At 56.6% G+C, this 18,431-nt stretch overlaps 1 protein-coding gene across 2 annotated transcripts in view; it reads left to right on the plus strand.

Annotated features, from left to right (window-relative positions):
* CARM1 (coactivator associated arginine methyltransferase 1) overlaps positions 1-18,431 on the plus strand; it is a 35,420-nt gene that overhangs the window by 12,492 nt on the left and 4,497 nt on the right. For both annotated transcript variants that reach the window (XM_075547110.1, XM_075547120.1), the window contains exons 2-8: positions 9,870-9,995; positions 10,922-11,028; positions 11,860-11,964; positions 13,506-13,616; positions 14,492-14,669; positions 16,191-16,281; positions 16,390-16,471. In XM_075547110.1, coding sequence (XP_075403225.1) covers positions 9,870-9,995; positions 10,922-11,028; positions 11,860-11,964; positions 13,506-13,616; positions 14,492-14,669; positions 16,191-16,281; positions 16,390-16,471 — 800 coding nt within the window. The remainder of the gene's footprint in view (positions 1-9,869; positions 9,996-10,921; positions 11,029-11,859; positions 11,965-13,505; positions 13,617-14,491; positions 14,670-16,190; positions 16,282-16,389; positions 16,472-18,431) is intronic.

An 18,431-nucleotide genomic window follows, 5' to 3' on the forward strand; every position in this document is an offset into this window, starting at 1 on the left:
GTGGGGTCGGCCCTGCCACTTTACACAGCCCCCTCTCCCCCCCCCCCGAAAATAATTATTCTTTAAGCTCCGGCGCACTCAGCATCGCCACTGTGGCACATCTGCCGTCCCTTTGTCGCTCACAAAGCCGAGTGGCGACAGCGGGCAGCTGATTAGCATGGCTGGGGAGATATTTGCATGTAATAGCTCCCACGAATCAGGACTCTTTTGAGTGCTCTTTTGAGAAAACTGGCGCTCTTTCTCTCTTTGTGCTCCTGCCGAGACTTTGCCCTTCCACAGAGCCTCTAGTCCCTGTGGCAGAGCTGACTGCCTCTCCCCTCCCCAGGCTACTTGCTGATGATGGGATTTGAGCATCTTTCGTCCTTTGACAGGGGCTCTGCTCTGGCCCTGTGCCCCTCGGGAGCCATATGCCCAGTCTGCCGTGACCCTGGGGGATGCCCAGCAGTGCTGGGCCTGGGAGCTTGGCCACATCCCTCCCCTCCCCTCCCCAGGGTCTAGTCACCTGAGGGTAGGGGGGTGGAGGAGGGAGGGCCTGTGGCAGGCTGCGTTCTCAGGACCCTCCTAAAGTAAAGAGCTAATTTGGTCTTATGTATCACTCCTAAAATTGCCCACCCTGGACCGTAAAAGGCAGCTGCTGGTGCTTAGGTGATCCAGAAAGAGTTTGGAAGGAATAAAGGCTGACATGTCAGACAGTACCCGTGCACCCAACCCCCGCTGTAGAAATAAACACATTGCTGGTAGTAGAAGCTCTCAAAGCCTTGCAGTCCGAATTCAGGAGGGGCAGTTTGGTGTGGCCTGTCTGTTATCTAACCTGTGAATTCACCAGCTTTTCATGAAGACTGGCACTGAGCTGGTGCTGACGTCTCTGTGCCCCCCAGCCAGGGGGAGCCAGCCAGCCTGGGGATGGACCCTGGGGGGCTGCCCAAGCAAAACCCCCAATGCTGTCCAGGCTGGACCTGGCGTCCAGAAGTTTTCCTGCGGTTCCTCATCTCTTTTGTCTTCAGCCAGAGCCCCTTGGGGACACGGAGACTGACTTAGTTGTTTGGGACAATCACAGCCGCTGTGTGCCCGTGGGCTTTGGACATGTGAGTCCTGTGGTGACGTTGTGAGTGGTGTGTTACTGTGTGCTTTCTGAGGCGTAGAGGCGAGATCACCGTGCTCGCAGGTGGCTGAGCCAGATTCAAACCTGCCCTAGCTGCCCGTTCCCAGGACAGCATCTGGTTGGGTGGCCTTGAGACCTGGGGTGAAGGGCTTTCCTGGTGGCAGCTGCCTGGAATGCAGGCCAAGAGATCCTGCTGCCCGGGGCTGAGGAAACCTGAGCCTGGTGGCCCTGGGCGGCCTGCCTGCCCCACCTCCATCACACCCACTGTGGTGGGGGGTGCGTACAGACACAAATGGGCTCAGAGAGCCCTGCCCTCGCCCTCCAGCTCAGGGGTGCCAGACTCTGCGCCCTGCACGCTTGGGCACAGAGGTTGGGGGCTCAGTGCTTTTCTTCTTTCCTTCCCCCATGTTCCACTGCCCACCCCAAAGGAAGGGTAGATGGCTCAATGGAGCGCTAGGGCCCTAGAAGAGGTTACGAGCCTGAAGGGGACACCAGGCTTTCCGTGGCTGCTTCTGTTCAGTTGTCTGTGTGTGCATGGTGGAAGTTCATACCCTTCGAAGAGCGTGTGCCGAAACTTTGCTTCATGTACTTGGACATGTCAGGAGCGACCAGTCCCTGGAGAAGGCTTTCTTGCTCAGTACACACAGTAGAGGGGCAGCAACAAAGAGGAAGGCCCTCAACTAGATGAACTGTCACTGTGGCTACAGCCACAGGCTCACACACAACAGCTGTGAGGGTGGTGCAGGACCAGGCGGTGCGTCCTTGTCTTGTCCAGGGGGTTTGCTGTGAGTTGGAGCTGACTGGCACCTAGCAACAACTACCACCACCCCAAGAGTACCAGCCCGGGGGGTGCTGTGAATGTGGCATGGGGCTGCTAACTGCAGTTCAAAACCACCAGCTGTTCTTTGGGTGAAAGGTGAGGCTGACTGCTCCCGTAACATTTACATCTTTTAAAATTCATTTTATTGGGAGCTCATACAATTCTTATCACAATCCATTCATCCATCCATGGTGTCAAGCACATTTGTACATTTGTTGCCATCATCATTCTCAAAACATTTGCCTTCTACTTGAGCCCTTAATATTGGCTGCTCATTTCCCCCCTTCCTCCCCACTTCCCCCTCCCAACATTTACATCTTGTGGAGATGTGTTGTGGGGTTGGGGTGTGTGTGACAGTCGACACAACAGCCATGGGTGGGTTGTAGTAACCTAGAGATGAGAATTTGAGTTCTTCCTGAGATGCCTCGGAAGAAAGGTCAGGCTGTCTTGTTTCCCCACAATCGGCCATTGGCGACCCTGTGGGGCACATAAGGTTGCCGTGAGCTGAAGTTGACACATCTGAAAGAAACCATCTTTTACCAGCTGCCTCCTGGGAGCCCTCTGGCAGAAGAGTATCAGGCACAGTTTACTGATGGGGCTCCTGAGGGCAGGGATCGAGGCAGCTGGTGGGCCCGGGGCTGGAACCCAGGGCTGACAGACTCCACCAGGACCCTGAGCTCCTGCCACACTCAGTTGGGGCTGTGGGCTGGCTGCTGCCTAAGGAAATGTCATCTTGCTCAGGCTGTGTCGTGATGGTGACCACTGATGCAGAAAGGGCAGGAGGAGACTAAGAAGGGGTCCAGACTGAGTGTCTGACACCCCCCCTCCAGGCTCCCTTTCCCCAGCCATTTGGATGGTGGATAGCAGGCCACGCAGGGATAGTGGAGACATTTGTGGTCCCCACAGGACAGGATGGAATTGGTGCGGCAGTGGGGCCAGGGGCCTTGGGAAATGAGATGCTCTTTTCAGAAAGCAGATTCTTGTCACCTGGCCTGGCTCAGGTGTCCCTCCTCCCGAGGTCCATCCGGACTCTGAATCCTTCCGGTCAGCACTCCCAGCGGCTCCAGTTACCCTGCCTTCTTTGGGGGAGGGGCTGGTCCCAGACACTGCCTCTCCTCCCACCCCCCCATCCCCGCCGTTGTCAGCTGTTAGTTGAGTGGGCCCGAGAGATCACCTGGACAATTCCGTGCTGAAAAGACCTGTGGTCATCCCCTGCAATCCGCAAACTCTTGCCTCCGTGTTGCCGCAGCCAGGCTTTACCTTGACCTTTCAGCAATTGAGAAAACCAAACAAACAAAAAAAAAAAAACGAGAGCCTCGCATTTCGACAAGCATTCTTCCACCTGGCGTCCTCCCCCACATGTGGGTTGAGATTGACCGCATTAATTAGGACTGGGGCCACCGGCCAGGGACGATGGCTGCTCTCAGTCTCGCCCTCTGTCCCCCTTTGTAACCTGATTTGGGATGCCCTTCCATGGGGTGGGGCGGGCCAAAACCATAGGCCAGCATTCCTGCCCTGCTAAGTCCCTGTGACCGAGGTTGGCTCAGTTGGGGGGTGGGGGGGCGGGTGTGAGGGAACTTGGCCAGGATGTGGGCAAAGAGAGTCAGAACATCACCCCCATCTACCATCTGACGAGCAGTAAGTGGTACACCCAGGGCTCTGGGCACCTACACCACCTCACACTTCGCTGCCTCCTGTGCTCGGGGAAGACCTTCAGGGAACGGGCATTCCAGGCTGAGCACTGGCCCAGGGGGCCAAGACAGGGCCTTCAAGGGGGTTGGGGGTGGTGTTGGTAGGGGACTGGTGAGCCTCCTGAGTAGTGTGAGGACCCAGTAGGGGCTTTAAGCAGGCAGGAGATTTTACCCTGGCTGTGCCTGCGTAGACCTGGCATCCTGAAGGAGGTGACTGCTGTCTGTGCCCAGGCAGGATGGCATCTTGGGTCAGGGGCTTTCCCCTTTCAAAGGTGGCCCATCCAATGGGACCATGTCATCCAAGCTGTCTCCCTCTGTTCCTCCCTCTCCTGAGCTGCTGCTCCATTGGGTTCTAGAGCTGGTGGGTGTGGGGGGTAGGCTAGCTGGTGGCTCCAGGTTGGGCCACAGATGGGGCAGAGCATTTTCCCACAGACCCTTTGAAGCCCGCTCCCTGCTCCCCATTCAGGGTTGATTCCTTTGCTTGTCCCCAACTGGGAGGCAGCCTCTTTCAGGGAAACTGTCCTGGGAGTGGGGCTGTGCATAGCACTGCTGCCCACTCCTCCTGTGGGAAAGAGTTCCCACTCTGGCCCCGCTGCACTCCTTAGGGAAAGGCTCCCCCCCACCCCCACCCCCCTCCGCCACCCCCTTTCCACACTATGGGTGAATCACTAAGGCCCCCTGCTGACCCCACACTTGCTTCCCATTTCACCTCCCAGCTGAGGGCATCCAGCCCTGGCTACCTGGATACATCAGCTCGTGGCAGCAGAGGTGCCTTAAGGGTTGGTGTCAGGAGGAGGACACACTTGACGTTGGGCATTTGAGAATAGGACCACCTCGCACACTAGCTCACCCACAAATGATGAAGGAAGTGACCGGGGGAGGGGGTGGGCTGAAGGGACATGGAGTCTGGCATGTCTGCAGCCTAGACCCCCTTCCCCGGGCTGCCATAGAGCTGCCCAGAGGCAGGTTTGTACTGTATCCTGACTGAGCGGCCCAGGGCCAGACAGCCACTGTGCCTCTGTCCTGGGATGGGAGCGATGGTGGGTGGACAGAGGATAGGACCACAGAGGGAACAGTGTGTGCCCTGGAGCGCAGTGGCCTTGGAGAAGGAAGGGGCTGGGCTGCAGAGGCTTTGAGAAGGGCGAGGAGCTCTCCAGCCTGGTTTTGGCTTGGCTGGTGGTCACCCGGTGTCTCCTGTGTGCCAGCACTGACTTGGGGTAGGGCTGTGTGATGAGCAGACTGCTGGTCACGTGGGCTTGGCTGCAGATGTGACGGGGTCACTCCTGTTGGCCCAAGCCCAGCCCCTGCTGGATACAGCTAAGCTTCTCTCGGCTGCAGATCCTTGGTGCCCGCCTGGCGCCAGGCTGGAGGGGAGCACTGAGGGCAACAGGCCATGTTGCCAGGTGGCATCGTGAACAGCCGTCTTCCCTGGGTCGGCTCCCTATCACCCAGGCACGGCTGATGGGTTGACTTTATCTCCCTGCCCCAGGAGGGCTGTGGACATGGGCATGTAACTCAGATTTGGGGTCCCTCACTGGGGGGAACGCCTTGTCTTGTGTCCCCTGGGTGCAGTCTGATTATGAGCCCAGGCAGTTAGTTGCCAACACCCTCCAACCCTTCCATCTACAGGCAATATAGATTCCCCCATTGACCCATAGAGGGCAGCACCTAATGCTGGATGGCAGGTGTCTGCCAGTTTCCCCCAAGCCCTGCTGTCTTCTCAGTCACCTCGTGTGCACATGCAAGGTGGGCAGGAATGAAGAAGGCCAGAGAACAGATGTGTGAGGATGCTGCTGAAAGGCCCTCGGAGCGCCAGCAGGACAAACGAGTCTGTCTCGGAGTCTGTGCTCCTAGAGGCTCGGATGGCGAGACTTGGTCTCATGTCCTCTGGACATGTGGTCAGAAGAGACCAGTCCCTGGAGAAGGACAGTATGCTTAGTAAAGTGGAGGGGCGGCGGCAGAGGAGGGCCCTCGGCTAGATGGGTGGACCCTGCGGCTGCAGCCGTGGGCGCAGGCGCAGGAACCACGGTGAGGGGCGCAGGCCCGGGCAGCGCGGCTGCTGCTCTTTCATGGGATCTCCGAGTCAGAGCGACTTGGTGGCACCTAGCACCAGCACTGGTCCCCTTTGCCCCTGGACCATCCTCCCGAGGGTGACGGAGCCGGCCGCAGAAGAGGGAGGGCAGGCGTTGGGCTGCTGGCCACCAGGTGAGCAGCTCCACACCTTGAACTGCTCTGTGGGAGAAAGATGAGGCCAACTCCTCGGAGACGTCATCTCAGAAACCCACAGGGACAGCTCTTTTCTGTCGGCTCACTGCATGTTGGAGTCCACTCCATGGCAGCCACTTTAGTTTTTGCTTTGTTCCGTGTGTGCGCGCGCGCCCCCATGCCCTTGATCTGCATTCTCCCAAAGCCTACAGCAGGGGAGAATCCTTTCTGTCTGCTGTTTGGCCATTTATTGAATGTCTTTGGAGAAATAGCTATTCATGTCCTGAGCCGATTTTGATGTTGAGTGGTCTTTGGGGTTGCCGAGTTACAAGGCAGAAAAGAAAAGAAAACCAAGTTCATTGCCACAGTCGATTCCGATTCCTGCTGCCCTCTAGGCCAGAATGAAGTGCTCCTCCCTAGGGCTTCCACGACTGTGCATCTTTACAAAAAAGACCGCCTCGGCATTCTCCTGCAGCACGGGGGTGGGGGGGCTCCAGTCACCCAGCTTTTGACTAGCTGCTCAACACATCAGTCCCCGTGCTGCCAGGACTCCAGCTGGAAGAGTTCTGTCTGTATTGTGGTGCTTGCGCTTTAAGATGGGATTTGCATGTGTTTTCTCCCACTTCGTAGGTTGTTGTCCTTCAACCTTGTGGGCAGTGTCTTGATCTGTGAACATTTTTAATTTTGCTGAAATGTAGGTCATTTTTTCCTTGAACTATAAGTACTTCTGCTTTGGGTGTTCCATCTTGGGGCCCATCACGAAATCCAAGGCCATGAGCTCTCCTATGCTTTATCCTCCGAGTGTTGTAGTTGTTCGTGTTCACTTGGGTCACTAATCCATGCTGAGTGAGAGGTGAGTACAGTGTGAGGTGTGGCTCCAGCTTTATTGCTTTGGAATATGGAGGTCCACTTGGGCCACTGTCATTTGCTGAAGAAACTGTGCTTTTCACTAGAAATGATTTTGGCACTTAAAAAAAAATCATCTTATTTGGGGCTCATACAACTCTTATCACAATCCATACATATCCATCAATTGTGTCAAGCACACTTGTACATTCGTTGCCCTCATCATTCTCAAAACATTTGCCCTTGGCATCAGTTCCTCATTTTCCCCCCTCCCTCTCTGCTCCCTCCTCCCTCATGAACCCTTGATAATTTATAAATTATTATTTTGTCATATATCACATAGTCTGACATCTCCTTTCACCCACCTTTCTGTTGTCCATCCCCCAGGGAGGTTATATGTAGATCCTTGTAATCAGTTCCCCCTTTCTACCCCACCTTCCCTCTACCCTCCCCAAATCGCCACTCTCACCACTGGTCCTGAAGGGATCATCTGTCCTGGATTCCCTGTGTTTCCAGTTCCTATCTGTACCAGTGTACATCCTCTGAATTGCCAGATTTGTAAAGTAGAATTGGGATCATGATAGTGGGAGGAGGAAGCATTTAAGAACTAGAGGAAAGTTGTATGTTTTTATTGTTGCTACACTGCACCTGACTGACTTATCTCCTCTCCGAGACCCTTCTGGAAGGGATGTCCAGTTGCTTTCAGATGGGCTTTGATTCTCCACTCTGCACTTACCCTCATTTACAATGACATGATTTTTTGTTCTTTGATGCCTGATACCTGATCCTTTCAACACATCGTTGTCACACAGACTAGTGTGCTTCTTCCATGTGGGCTTTGTAGCTTCTGAGCTAGATGGCCACTTGTTTATCTTCAAGCCTTTAAGATCCCAGACACTGTATCTTTTGTTAGTCGGGCACCATCAGATTTCTTCACCACATTTGCCTATGCACACATTTGTCTTCAGCGATTGTATCGGAACGGTGTGCATCATGGAATGCCAATTTAATAGAACAAAGTGTTCTTGCATTGAGTAAGTACTTGAGTGGAGGCCCAATGTCCATCTGCTGCTTTAATACTAAGCCTATAAATATATGCACGTGGATCTATTTCCCCACCATCCTATATAAATATATTTACATATGTACACACTAGTATTTAGACCTATGTAAATATATTTACACATGTGCATACTAGTATTTAGACCTCTATAAATGTCCTTTGCCTCCTAGGTTTTTCCTCTATTTCTTTTTACTTTCCTCTTGCCCCACTATCATGCTCACCTTCATTTGGGTTTCAGTAATTTCTCTCGGTTACCTTGCCCCTTGCTGAATCTTTACCAGGCCTGTCACACCCTTCTTGCCACTGATTTTGGATCACATGTTGCTCTCTTGTCCCTGGGTTGGTCAACACCACCTCCTTTCCCCTGCCTTCCCCTCTCCCATGTCTCCCCGGAACTATTGGTCACATTGTTTTCTCCTCCAGACTGTTCATCCAGACTATCTTATCTAGATAAAGCTGCAGCGATAATGATCACCAAAAAAAACAAGCCATAGCAAGATAGGCGATAAATGAGAACACAGCGATGACAACAAAAAGGAATCCAATCACCCATAGAAGAATAAGTTAATTAAAAAAAAGAAAAACCTGTAAATAGATCAAGGTTTGATTTTTGACACCTCAGTGTGTCCTCCAGTTGAGTTGGATGGGGTGCCACGCTCTGGCTCCAAAGTCTATCCTTGACACTCCCTCGGGAACTCCCTGCCCTGCGTCTCCCCTTGCTCTCCTGACTCCAGTCTCCGGTGTTGTCCCCCTTAGGGCCCTGGGTCAGCGAGGGACGTCGTTTCTCATAGTGGGATCAGCCATATGGTCCACTCTGTGCATTGGCTGTTCTGAGCGGGGATATCTTCCTCCAGGCCTGGTGGGCCAGGATGTGCTCCACTCTCTCTTCCTCCCCTTTCGTTTGCTCCCATGCACTGTGATCAGACATGTCCCTCTCCCTGAGCTGTAGCTTCAGTGCCATCCTCTAAAGTAAATTCTTCCGGTAGTTCATGATCAGTCCTTAGGCCAGCACCACACTGTTCTGATTACTATAGCTTTGTACTAAGCTTTGAAGTTGGGGCGTGTGAGACTTCCAACGTTGACCCCGCCTTTTCAGGGTCCTCTGAGCTGTTCAGGGATTGGGACCACCTTTATGGGTGGTTTTGCCACTGTTGCCCTCCTGCTGCTCTGCGAGCGTGCTTTGTTGCTGGTTGTTTGGTGAGCCCCAAATACTGGCATTGTGAGCATTTCCACCCCCGATTTGTGTTCACGCGGTCTTCTCAGCTCAGGGCCTTCCCCTCCAGCACTGTTGTTCCATGCAGATCATTTCAGCCAGCCTCAACGCGCAGCTCACACCTCCATGTCTCTGGTTGCCTCTCCATTCCAGTCCCCACGAGGGTGATACTGCCCTGGGGTGCAGCGCTTAAAGACTTGACTAGTACCCAAAGGTCACTGGTTCTAACCCACCAGCTACTCCGTGGGAGGAAGATGGAGCTGCTTTCTTCTGCCCTGTGGGGTCCACACAGCTGCATCAGTGGCCTCCAACAGCATAATTGTGAGGCTGGCCCAGGACTGGGCAGTGTGGCCTTGTGTTGTATGTGGGGTTACTGCAGCTCGGCACTAACTTGATGGCCCTACCAACAGTCACAGGGGTGCTGTGAGTCAGAACCCACTGATGACCATGGGGCAAAAGACCACTGCATCCTTGCACCCCTCTCCTTGCCATCCCCACTCGACAGATGAGGAAACTGAGGCTCAAGAGAGGCCCGGAGCCTGGTGAGGAAGACTGCAGGAGTGGGGCTAACTGGAAAGCAGCGGCGTCTTTGGGATTCTTGGTTGACATGCTTCCTTTGGTCACAGTGCCAAACCAGGGCACTTCCTCAGCCAAGCTTGGGGTCCCTGCCTGGGTCTCCCAGAGACTAGCATGTGCTCCCGGGAGAGGTGCTCTGCAGAGATGCCCTGCTTCAGGGCTGGGCCCCCTGGCTCCTGGGCTCAGCCGGACCCTCTGGATGCCTAGCCTCCAGAGACGGGAGTCCCCAGCCCAGCCTTGGACACTGAAGAACCCAGGGGTCTGGAGAGAGAAGGGAAAGAAGTTGGGGACCCATCCTGGATACAGACAGCCCCAGGACATGCCAGCTTACACCAGTCTCTGTCCTCCTGCAGAGGAAGATGTGTGTGTGTTTAAGTGCGTGGTTTCCCGGGAGACGGAGTGCAGCCGCGTGGGCAAGCAGTCCTTCATCATCACCCTGGGCTGCAACAGTGTCCTCATCCAGTTCGCCACACCCAACGGTACGGCCCAGCCCCTGCAGCCCTGGCCTGGTCCCTAAGGTCCCCAGCTCCTGGGCCCCCAGGGCTTCCAGGGAAGGCCAGGGCAGAAGACTTAGGGGCGGGTGGAGGATTGCTACCCTGGGGGGTGCATGTGGACCCAGGAGATGCCCGAGGCAGCTTTGGTGGGTGCCAGCCAAGGGGGTAGGGAGTGCCAGTCTGGGAGGTGTTTGGATACCAGCAGCCCCCAGCTACCATTCTGCCCTCTGGGACACCTGGGAGGAGGTGACCCAGACCAACGTCCCCCAGGCCCCATGCACTCCCCAGGCTCAACCATTGAATGATCCAGTCTAAGAACAGAAGTCACCCAAATTCACTGTTGGAAAGTTGAGGTTAGAGTCCCACCTACCTCACCCCAGGGCTAACCAGCAGGGGACCCTGTAAAGCCTTCTGGTCTTTTTCTAGTCCGGGAGACTTTGTATTATTATAAAAGTTCTTAAAGACAGTATAACAACTGTTCTTTTTAGTTGATCTGATGGAAGGTGATGTCTTTGCTAATGGACCAAGGGCCACATTAACCCTCTGCCCTTGGCCCTGCCAGGGTCTACCCTCTTGGTCACTAAGGTCTGTCCAGACTTTAAGGTGGGCTGCACAGTGGCTAGTTAAGGAGATTCTCAAAGTTTGCAGCCCAGGCCATGGCAGGCACCTTTTCAGGAGTGGTCTACCAGCGAGGACGTGCCCAGACCCACCCTGGGCGCAGGCACTGCCTTGTGTGTGTGCTCCATTGGCTGGCTTTTGCCTGCCCTTTTCTTTCCCTTTAGATTTAAACATGCCTTTTGGGGGAAACGCCCCACCAAGTCCTGAGTGTCCCGGGCGGGAGAGGCAGGCTGGGTAGCAGACAGGCACTGCGCCCTGCCCAGGCCCCTTGCTGACCTGGCCCCCCGTTCCAGATTTCTGTTCCTTCTATAACATCCTGAAGACCTGCCGGGGCCACACCTTGGAGCGCTCCGTGTTCAGCGAGCGGACAGAGGAGTCCTCGGCTGTTCAGTACTTCCAGGTGGGTACAGTACCCACCTGCCCGCAGGAGAGAGGTGCACCCGTGGTGCCTGGAAGCGTGGGACAGGCAGATCTGAGTCGGGCCCTGGCTCTGTGTCGTACTAGTCACATGACCTTGGGTATGTCGCCCTCACTTGCTGGGCCTCAGTTTCCTCCTCTGAGAAGTGGAGGGTTCCTGGGAGGATTTGGCTCCCAGGAAGCTCAGGTTCCCAGGAGTGTGGCAGGAGGGCACTAGAGCAGTGGCACCCCAGTTGCCCACCAGGGGCTGCTCTGAGCTCCCTGATGTGTCTGTAGAAGCAGTTGAGTTCTCCCAACAGCCCTAGGAGGTAAGTACTATTATTGTCCCCATTTTACAGATGAGAAAGCTGAGGCTCAGAGAGGTTAAGTGACTTGCTGCAAGTCACACAGCTCTTACTCATCAGAGCCAAGATGGGAAGCCAGGTCTGCCTGATGCCAAAGCCTGGGCCCCTGCCCAGGTGCCACGCTGCCTCCGATGCCTGTTGTCGTACAGAGAGACAGACTGCACCTCACCTGCCTGGCGCGCTGAGGCCTAGGGTTCTGCCCCTCTGCTGCTCCTGCTCTTGAGACTCCTGGTCCCAGAACCCTACCCATGGCTAATTTGAGTTCTCCTGGGTGGCTGAGTTCAGGTCCAGGCTGCTCGCCGTTGGGGCTGGCCAGCTACAGTGACCAAGATGATGGTGGCGGTGGGCCTCCCAAGGGCTACCCTCCAGCAGGTGCCAGCAGAGAGCTTGCAGCCTCCCTCGTGTGGTGCCCAGGACCTGAGACCTCTGCCCCTTGGCGTGCCCCGCTGCCATTGGTGTGTCTCTTGCAGTTTTATGGCTACCTGTCGCAGCAGCAGAACATGATGCAGGACTATGTGCGGACGGGCACCTACCAGCGCGCCATCCTGCAGAACCACGCTGACTTTAAGGACAAGGTGAGGCTGGCCAGGGACTGCTGGGAGGCCTGCAGCTGCCCAGGAGACCGGGAGGAGCCTGGGCTTCTTGTCACACTCCCCTCCAGCCACCAGTCAGGGCCTCCCTGCCCCTCCCGCAGAGCTGGAAGCCACCTCCCCTTTATTTTCTCCATCAGTGGTCTTCATCTTTGTCTTCTGATGACAAAAGTCAGGTCATTGCAAAAGCCCACAAGAAGGCAGTTTGTAGAAGGCTCACTTGAAGGCGCTGGCTTTTCCACCTGCCAGCCTGCTGCCTGACTACTCGGGGCTCACCTTCCAGCTTGCCATCGGGCCATATTCTGTTGTGATCCAGGAGGCTTTTTTTCCCATCCCCGCTTGAGATGGAGATCACCAGGCCTTTCTTCCTAGTCTGTCTCAGTCTGGAATCTCCAGTGAAGCCTGCCCACGTGGGTGAAACCCCGAGGGTGGGGCTTCCACTTCCCCAACAGCACGGACACTCCTGATGGTGGGGGAGGTCATGGAGGCTCGGGAGTGAAGAGATAATCAGCGGCCCCCAGGAAAGGGGACATTTATTCCCCACCAGTCCTGCTGCCCAGAGTAGGTTTTTGCTCTTTCACCACGTAGGCACGGGGTTTCCCCCTGACCACCCCTGGGCCCCAGTGGACCCACCTTACCCAGTACCATGGTGCTGCCCTTCCCGAGGTTGACAAGCGCCTACGGATGTGGGCGCTGGTCTCTGGCGTCGGGAGAGTTCTGAGAAATTTTGCCATCTGTCCCTCGACACCCTGCCCGCCTCTCCACGTCTGCTCGCAGCCAGGCTGGGGGCCGGGAAGTGTACGGGCTTCTTCAGAGCTCCATGTCCTGGGCCTGCCGGAGCTCTGACAGGTGCCCCAGGGCCCTTCTGAGGCTAGGGGTGCTCTCTGTCGGGTACTGTGCCACGCTGTGCCCATCCTGTGCATGCCTATCCCTACCTCAGACACTGGCCTGGAGTCTGGCTGCCCTCCAGGCAGGGGTCAGCGTGATGCTCCCAGGCCCACTCCCTTCAGGGCTTCAGCACAGGCTTGGGGGTGGACCCCACCCCCCTCACAGCAGATGATCCAGAGGCTGCAGGGTTGGACCGAGCAAGGGCTTTTCACAGAGGGCCGCCTGCTCCTGTTTGTCCTGGGAGTCTGGGTCATCCGCTCCGAGCCACAACCTCCCAGAGATGCTGTGGGTCTAGGAGCAGGCCCTTGGAGAGCCTGGGGCTCCCAGCTGCTCCTGGGTGGTTGACGCTGCCTCTCCCTGCCCTCACCTGGCCCAGGTGCCTGTGCAGTGCCTGGCCTGAGACTGAGGCCCAGTCTCACTTCTCCGTGAAGGGCAGAAATTGTGAAGCCAGGCCTGGCTTATAACCCCCACTGCTCACCAGCTCTGGGACTCTGAGCAAGCGCCCCACCCCTCTGAGCCCTGGGGTGGAACTGGAGGGGTGACGGGGCCCTTGCACCGTGGGGCTGGCCGAGAGCCCGGTGCTGCGGCCCCGTCTCCTTACTGGTGCCACTTCTCTGCCACGACACCCCTCCCCTTAGATCGTCCTTGACGTGGGCTGCGGCTCTGGCATCCTCTCGTTTTTCGCCGCCCAGGCTGGAGCGAGGAAGATCTATGCCGTGGAGGCCAGCACCATGGCCCAGCATGCAGAGGTCAGTGGCCTGCCCTGCTCGGGAGGGGGAGGCCCCCAAGTCTCGGGGAGCCTGATGCTCTCTGATGTACTAAACCTGAGTGTTGGGAGGAGAGGGGGGCTTCCTGCATCTGAGCTGGTGTCTCCTCTGACCTGGCTAGGCTTCTGCAGAGGCATGGACCACTGAGGGGATTGGGAGGCTGACCAGCCTGGGGGTGCAGGGGTGAGCTATGAAGTAAGTCCCAGTGCCCTGGCAGCATGGGGCCACCTCCTTCGGGTCCCTGCACAAGGTGCCATTTCGGCAGGCCCAGGGGCTTACTCTGCTTTGTACTTCAACTGCCGCCACCAAGGGAACACGGGGAGGCAGTGGACACGCTCCCCTCTCCTTCCTGGCTCCACCTGAACCTGGGGACAGCGTGGACAGGTCCGTCCCCGTCTGAGGTGGACATTACAGATGTGTCCGTGTAGATTTCACTGTCTCCCAGAGACGGCAGCAAACTGCCATTTTGTCCTCAGCGCAGCTCAGGGCTCTCCTGGCCGTGCTGCCTCCACGGCCGGACACCCTTGGGTCTCCTCAGCCCATCTCCTGTTTATCGACGCTGCTTCTGCTTGCCAGTCTCTTCTGTCACACACAACGCCCTGATCACGTGGAGCCCCTCCTGAGGGCGACCGACTGTGGGACAGATCCCAAAGTCTGGCCTGCTCTTAGTTTGGTGCCCGTCACACAGTGTCCTCAGACCTGTCTCAAGCTCCCAGGGCCAGTTGACCACATGGGGAGGGGAGGGGACCTCGGGGGCAAGGGCCCTTGGTGGAGCTTTCTGCTCACAGCTCTGGGGATGCAGCTGCCAGGGTGGGCGTGTTGCCGTCGGGCTTGAGCAGGCCCTCCGTGTCCCGAAGGTGCTGGTGAAGAGCAACAGCCTGACGGATCGCATCGTGGTCATTCCCGGGAAGGTGGAGGAGGTGTCGCTGCCGGAGCAGGTGGACATCATCATCTCGGAGCCCATGGGCTACATGCTCTTCAACGAGCGCATGCTGGAGAGCTACCTCCACGCCAAGAAGTACCTGAAGCCAAGTGGTGAGCGCACCCACCTGCATCTCTGGGCGTCCGCTCCTTGCTCGCCAGCATTGGGGGCCTAGTAACGAGGCGGTTCTCAGCCCTCCACCTCCTGGGCGCTCCCGGTCTGCACGTGTAGTCTCCCAGAGAGCCTCAGGGCTGCACCAGCCGTGGCCCCTCCTGCCATAGGGACAGCCTGGCAGCGGCAGGGCTTGTGAGGGGGTGAACAATCACGGTACCCTGGCCACTCTGCAGGCGCCAGTCTTTTCCTTACCGGGGCTGCCACCTTGGCAGGTCCTGTCCTCCCTAGAATCAAGGCGATGGAGTTGGGGGCAGGGGGGTTGTGTGTGTGCGTGGGTGGCCGCTTTATAAAATAGGACTCTGGGTGAGTGGCCGCCCACCTGTCATTGCATGTTCATGCCACTGGGCAGCCATGTGCCCCACTTTGTCCCGTGTGAGGGTGTGTCCGTGTGAGCGTTCCTGTCCAGGTACGGCAGTGCATGCGTGTGCTCGCCAGCAGAGCAGGCAGTGAGCGTTGGAAATGGACAAGTGGGTAGTGGGTGACTGGTTGGTTTGTCAAGAAGCAGCACCTGGGGACTCCACTCCTGGAAATGGGAGGTGGCTGTCATTGTTCTGTCTCAGTGCCCTGCTTTGGGCCTGTCCTGGACCCGGTCTCTCTGTGTACCCCCACCCCCACCCTCGCCAGGTGTAGCTTATGGGGGCAGCCAGCTGTCCACCCTCTGCTCCCTGGGACCAGCGGGGCTCCATGCCAGCTCAGAAAGCTCATTGGGGATTGCAGGGTGCTAGACTTCAGCCAGCAGGAGCCAGAGGTGCCCCCAGGGCTGGACCTACTTTTCCCATAATGCTCCCGGGACAGGCGGCCTCAGTGCCCTGGGAGTCCTCTCCGTGTTTACAGCCTGTGGTGCAGCCTGAAAGTGGAAGGAGAAGGCCCCTAGGGGTGTTGACTCAGTTAGCTCCTCCCACCAGCAGAAGCCCCGGCACCCAGAGCTCAGGGTTCCTCCAGGGTGGGCATGACCCTGGGAGCCCTGGTTCTCCAGCCCCAGGCCCTGACTCACCTACCTGCCTGTCTGTTGGATGAAGGTGCCCCCTTCCAGGATGGGTCAGTGCAGGTGGGCCAAAGGATGTAGCGTGCCAGATTGAGCCTAACTCCCACCCGACCCTGGCCTCCTCCGCTAAGGACCGCAGTCACAGCCTGTGCTGTTGGCAGCAGCTTGGCCCTCCCTGGCTTCAGGTCTCTGGGCGTCTAGCACCTGACAGATGCCACCTAGCTGATGGGAGCAGAACCCCCACCCTTGGTCTGTGAGGTGCTAGTTGCCGGTCGCTTCCTGCCTTCTCTGTCTTCCTAGTACTGGGACCAAACAGCAGGTCTGCCTCCTTCCTGGGGGCTTCGTCAGGGAGGACCCCCTCCCCCCCAGTTCCCATGGTGGCAGCGGCTGTCAAAGCCTGGGAGCTGGAGAAAGGCCCGAGGGGAGGGCTCTGCCCCGCCCTGACGCCAGCCCCCTGCCTGCCCTCGCCTCTCAGGAAACATGTTCCCCACCATTGGTGACGTCCACCTCGCCCCCTTCACCGACGAGCAGCTCTACATGGAGCAGTTCACCAAGGCCAACTTCTGGTGAGTGCCTTCCTGTGGCCCTCCTCCTCCTTGAACTTGGCTGAGAAGAGGGCCCACCTGCCTGCCCTGCCACTTCTGACTGTACTGTGGGGCGGGGACTTTTTGCAGGTACCAGCCATCCTTCCACGGAGTGGACCTGTCTGCCCTCCGAGGAGCCGCTGTGGACGAGTATTTCCGGCAGCCAGTGGTGGTTAGTGGGGGCACCCGGGGCACGGTCACAGTCTTCCCACTGGGGCGTGGGGAGGGGGGCATTCAGTGTGTGGCTGCATCCGGGCCATGTGTCCTAGGGAAGTGACTCCTCACTAGCTCTCCTCTCTGCTGCTGCTCAGGGCTCTCTGCCAGACCTGTGAGTCTGTGTACAGCCCAGAGCACCCAGCACATGTGATGATGATGATGATGATGATGATTGGGTTGATTGTTGGGGAACTGATCTCACTTGAGTGGTTTTTTTTTTTACACTTTTGCCTAAGATAGTTCTCTACTCTGACTCCATGTCACTGTTGGAGTCAGTCCTGACTCACAGTGACTCAATAGGGCAGGGTGGAACCACCCGAGTCCCCAAGACCATCACTCTTCACGGGGTCAAAAGGCACGTCTTGCTCCCGAGGAGCAGTGGGTGATTTTGAACCGCTGACCTTGCAGTTAGCAGCCCTACAGGGCTCCGTCATGGATTGGATTATCAACACTTTTGAAGTGTTCTTCAGGCCTCTCTGCCCCCATCACAGCGTGTCCTTCCTGTCCCACGCATGAGCCTCGAGTTGACCCTGACTCCTGGTGACCCTGGACAGCCGCCACGCTGATTCTGAGACCAGCTCCTAACGAGAGTTGAAGTCCTCGTCTCTGTTCGGAGGCGCTCCCCTCCCCGTAGCTGACCCAGCATATCACCACTGCGCTACTGGGCTCTGGACTCTTCCCTGTCGGCAGTGTTTCTATCCTCTCATCTTTCCAGAGATTTTCTATGCGTGTGTATGTGCGTGTGCTGCTCCCTCACAAAATGTACCATGACTAATACTGTCTTAATTTCTGTTTTCAGCAACATACACAGCATAATTTTAGTCTTTGGAAACTTGGTCTTTCTGGCCCACATGTGGCCCTCTTGGGGAATGTTTCATGTATACCCAAAGAAACGTCCAGATCCGTGGAGTGCCATGTTGCGTGAATGCTGCTTGAAGTCACACGGATGATGTTTGGCAGGTCTTTTTGCTCCGCTTTCCTGTCAGTTGGCTTTGACAGTTGTTCTTCGCAGACTTGACACCGCTACCAGGTGCATACAGACTTAACGTTGCTGCCTTCCTTTTAGAGCCTTTTTAAAACAATGCTAGTTCGCCTCTACTGGCTTTCTTTCGCTTAATCTTTGTGCCTCCGCTCCTTACCGTGGAATCAATGCCGACTGGTAGGGGCTCTGTGGGATAGGGTAGATGTGTCCCTTGAGGCCTCCGATGTTGAAATGTGTACATAAAGTGCCGATTGGTTCTCCGGGAATCTCTGCCCGGGTCTGCGCCCTGTCGCTGGTAGGTGGTAGCTGATGGAGTTTGCCGCAGAGTGAGTGCTCCATTCTTTCCTTCCTTTTCATTAGAATACTTGGATCACTTAGATTTACTGTCATTGCTTGTAAGCGTGTGCAGTTTGTTGTCCAAAACCATTTCATTGGGTGCCGCTACAGAGACCATTCCATAGTCAGTCCAGTCGCATCCAGCAGGGCGGCAGCTGCTGCCACCCTCGGTCTCCCAGCCTTCTCTTCCTTGAGCTCTTTGACGTTGGCTCCCTTTGATGCACAACCCCACCCCACCCCTTACTCTACGTGCCGTCTGTAGATTCAGCATCCTGGGTTTCATATACTGAAAAACATAAGAATTCTAGAGAGTTGCCCCCAATGGCGAAGTGCATCTCAGATAAACTATATGAACAAACAAAAACACAAGACACTGTTGAAAGCCAGATCAGGCCAACGTGCATCATCAGAGGGGGACCGACTGACAAGGTTGTAACCGTTGAGGTCAGGCTTACATGTGGGTCTCCTGTAGTCTTCTCTGCAGCGCACTGTTTCCTCCCGTCGCTCTTTTGCAGACAGAGGGCGATCACTGGAGGCTTATTTCCTAGGTAGCTCCCACTGCCATCCGTAGCCGTCTGCAACCCAGCGTCTCAGTGTC

The sequence above is a fragment of the Tenrec ecaudatus genome, chromosome 1 (assembly GCF_050624435.1).
Source record: "Tenrec ecaudatus isolate mTenEca1 chromosome 1, mTenEca1.hap1, whole genome shotgun sequence".
Classification (NCBI taxonomy): Eukaryota; Metazoa; Chordata; class Mammalia; order Afrosoricida; family Tenrecidae; genus Tenrec; species Tenrec ecaudatus.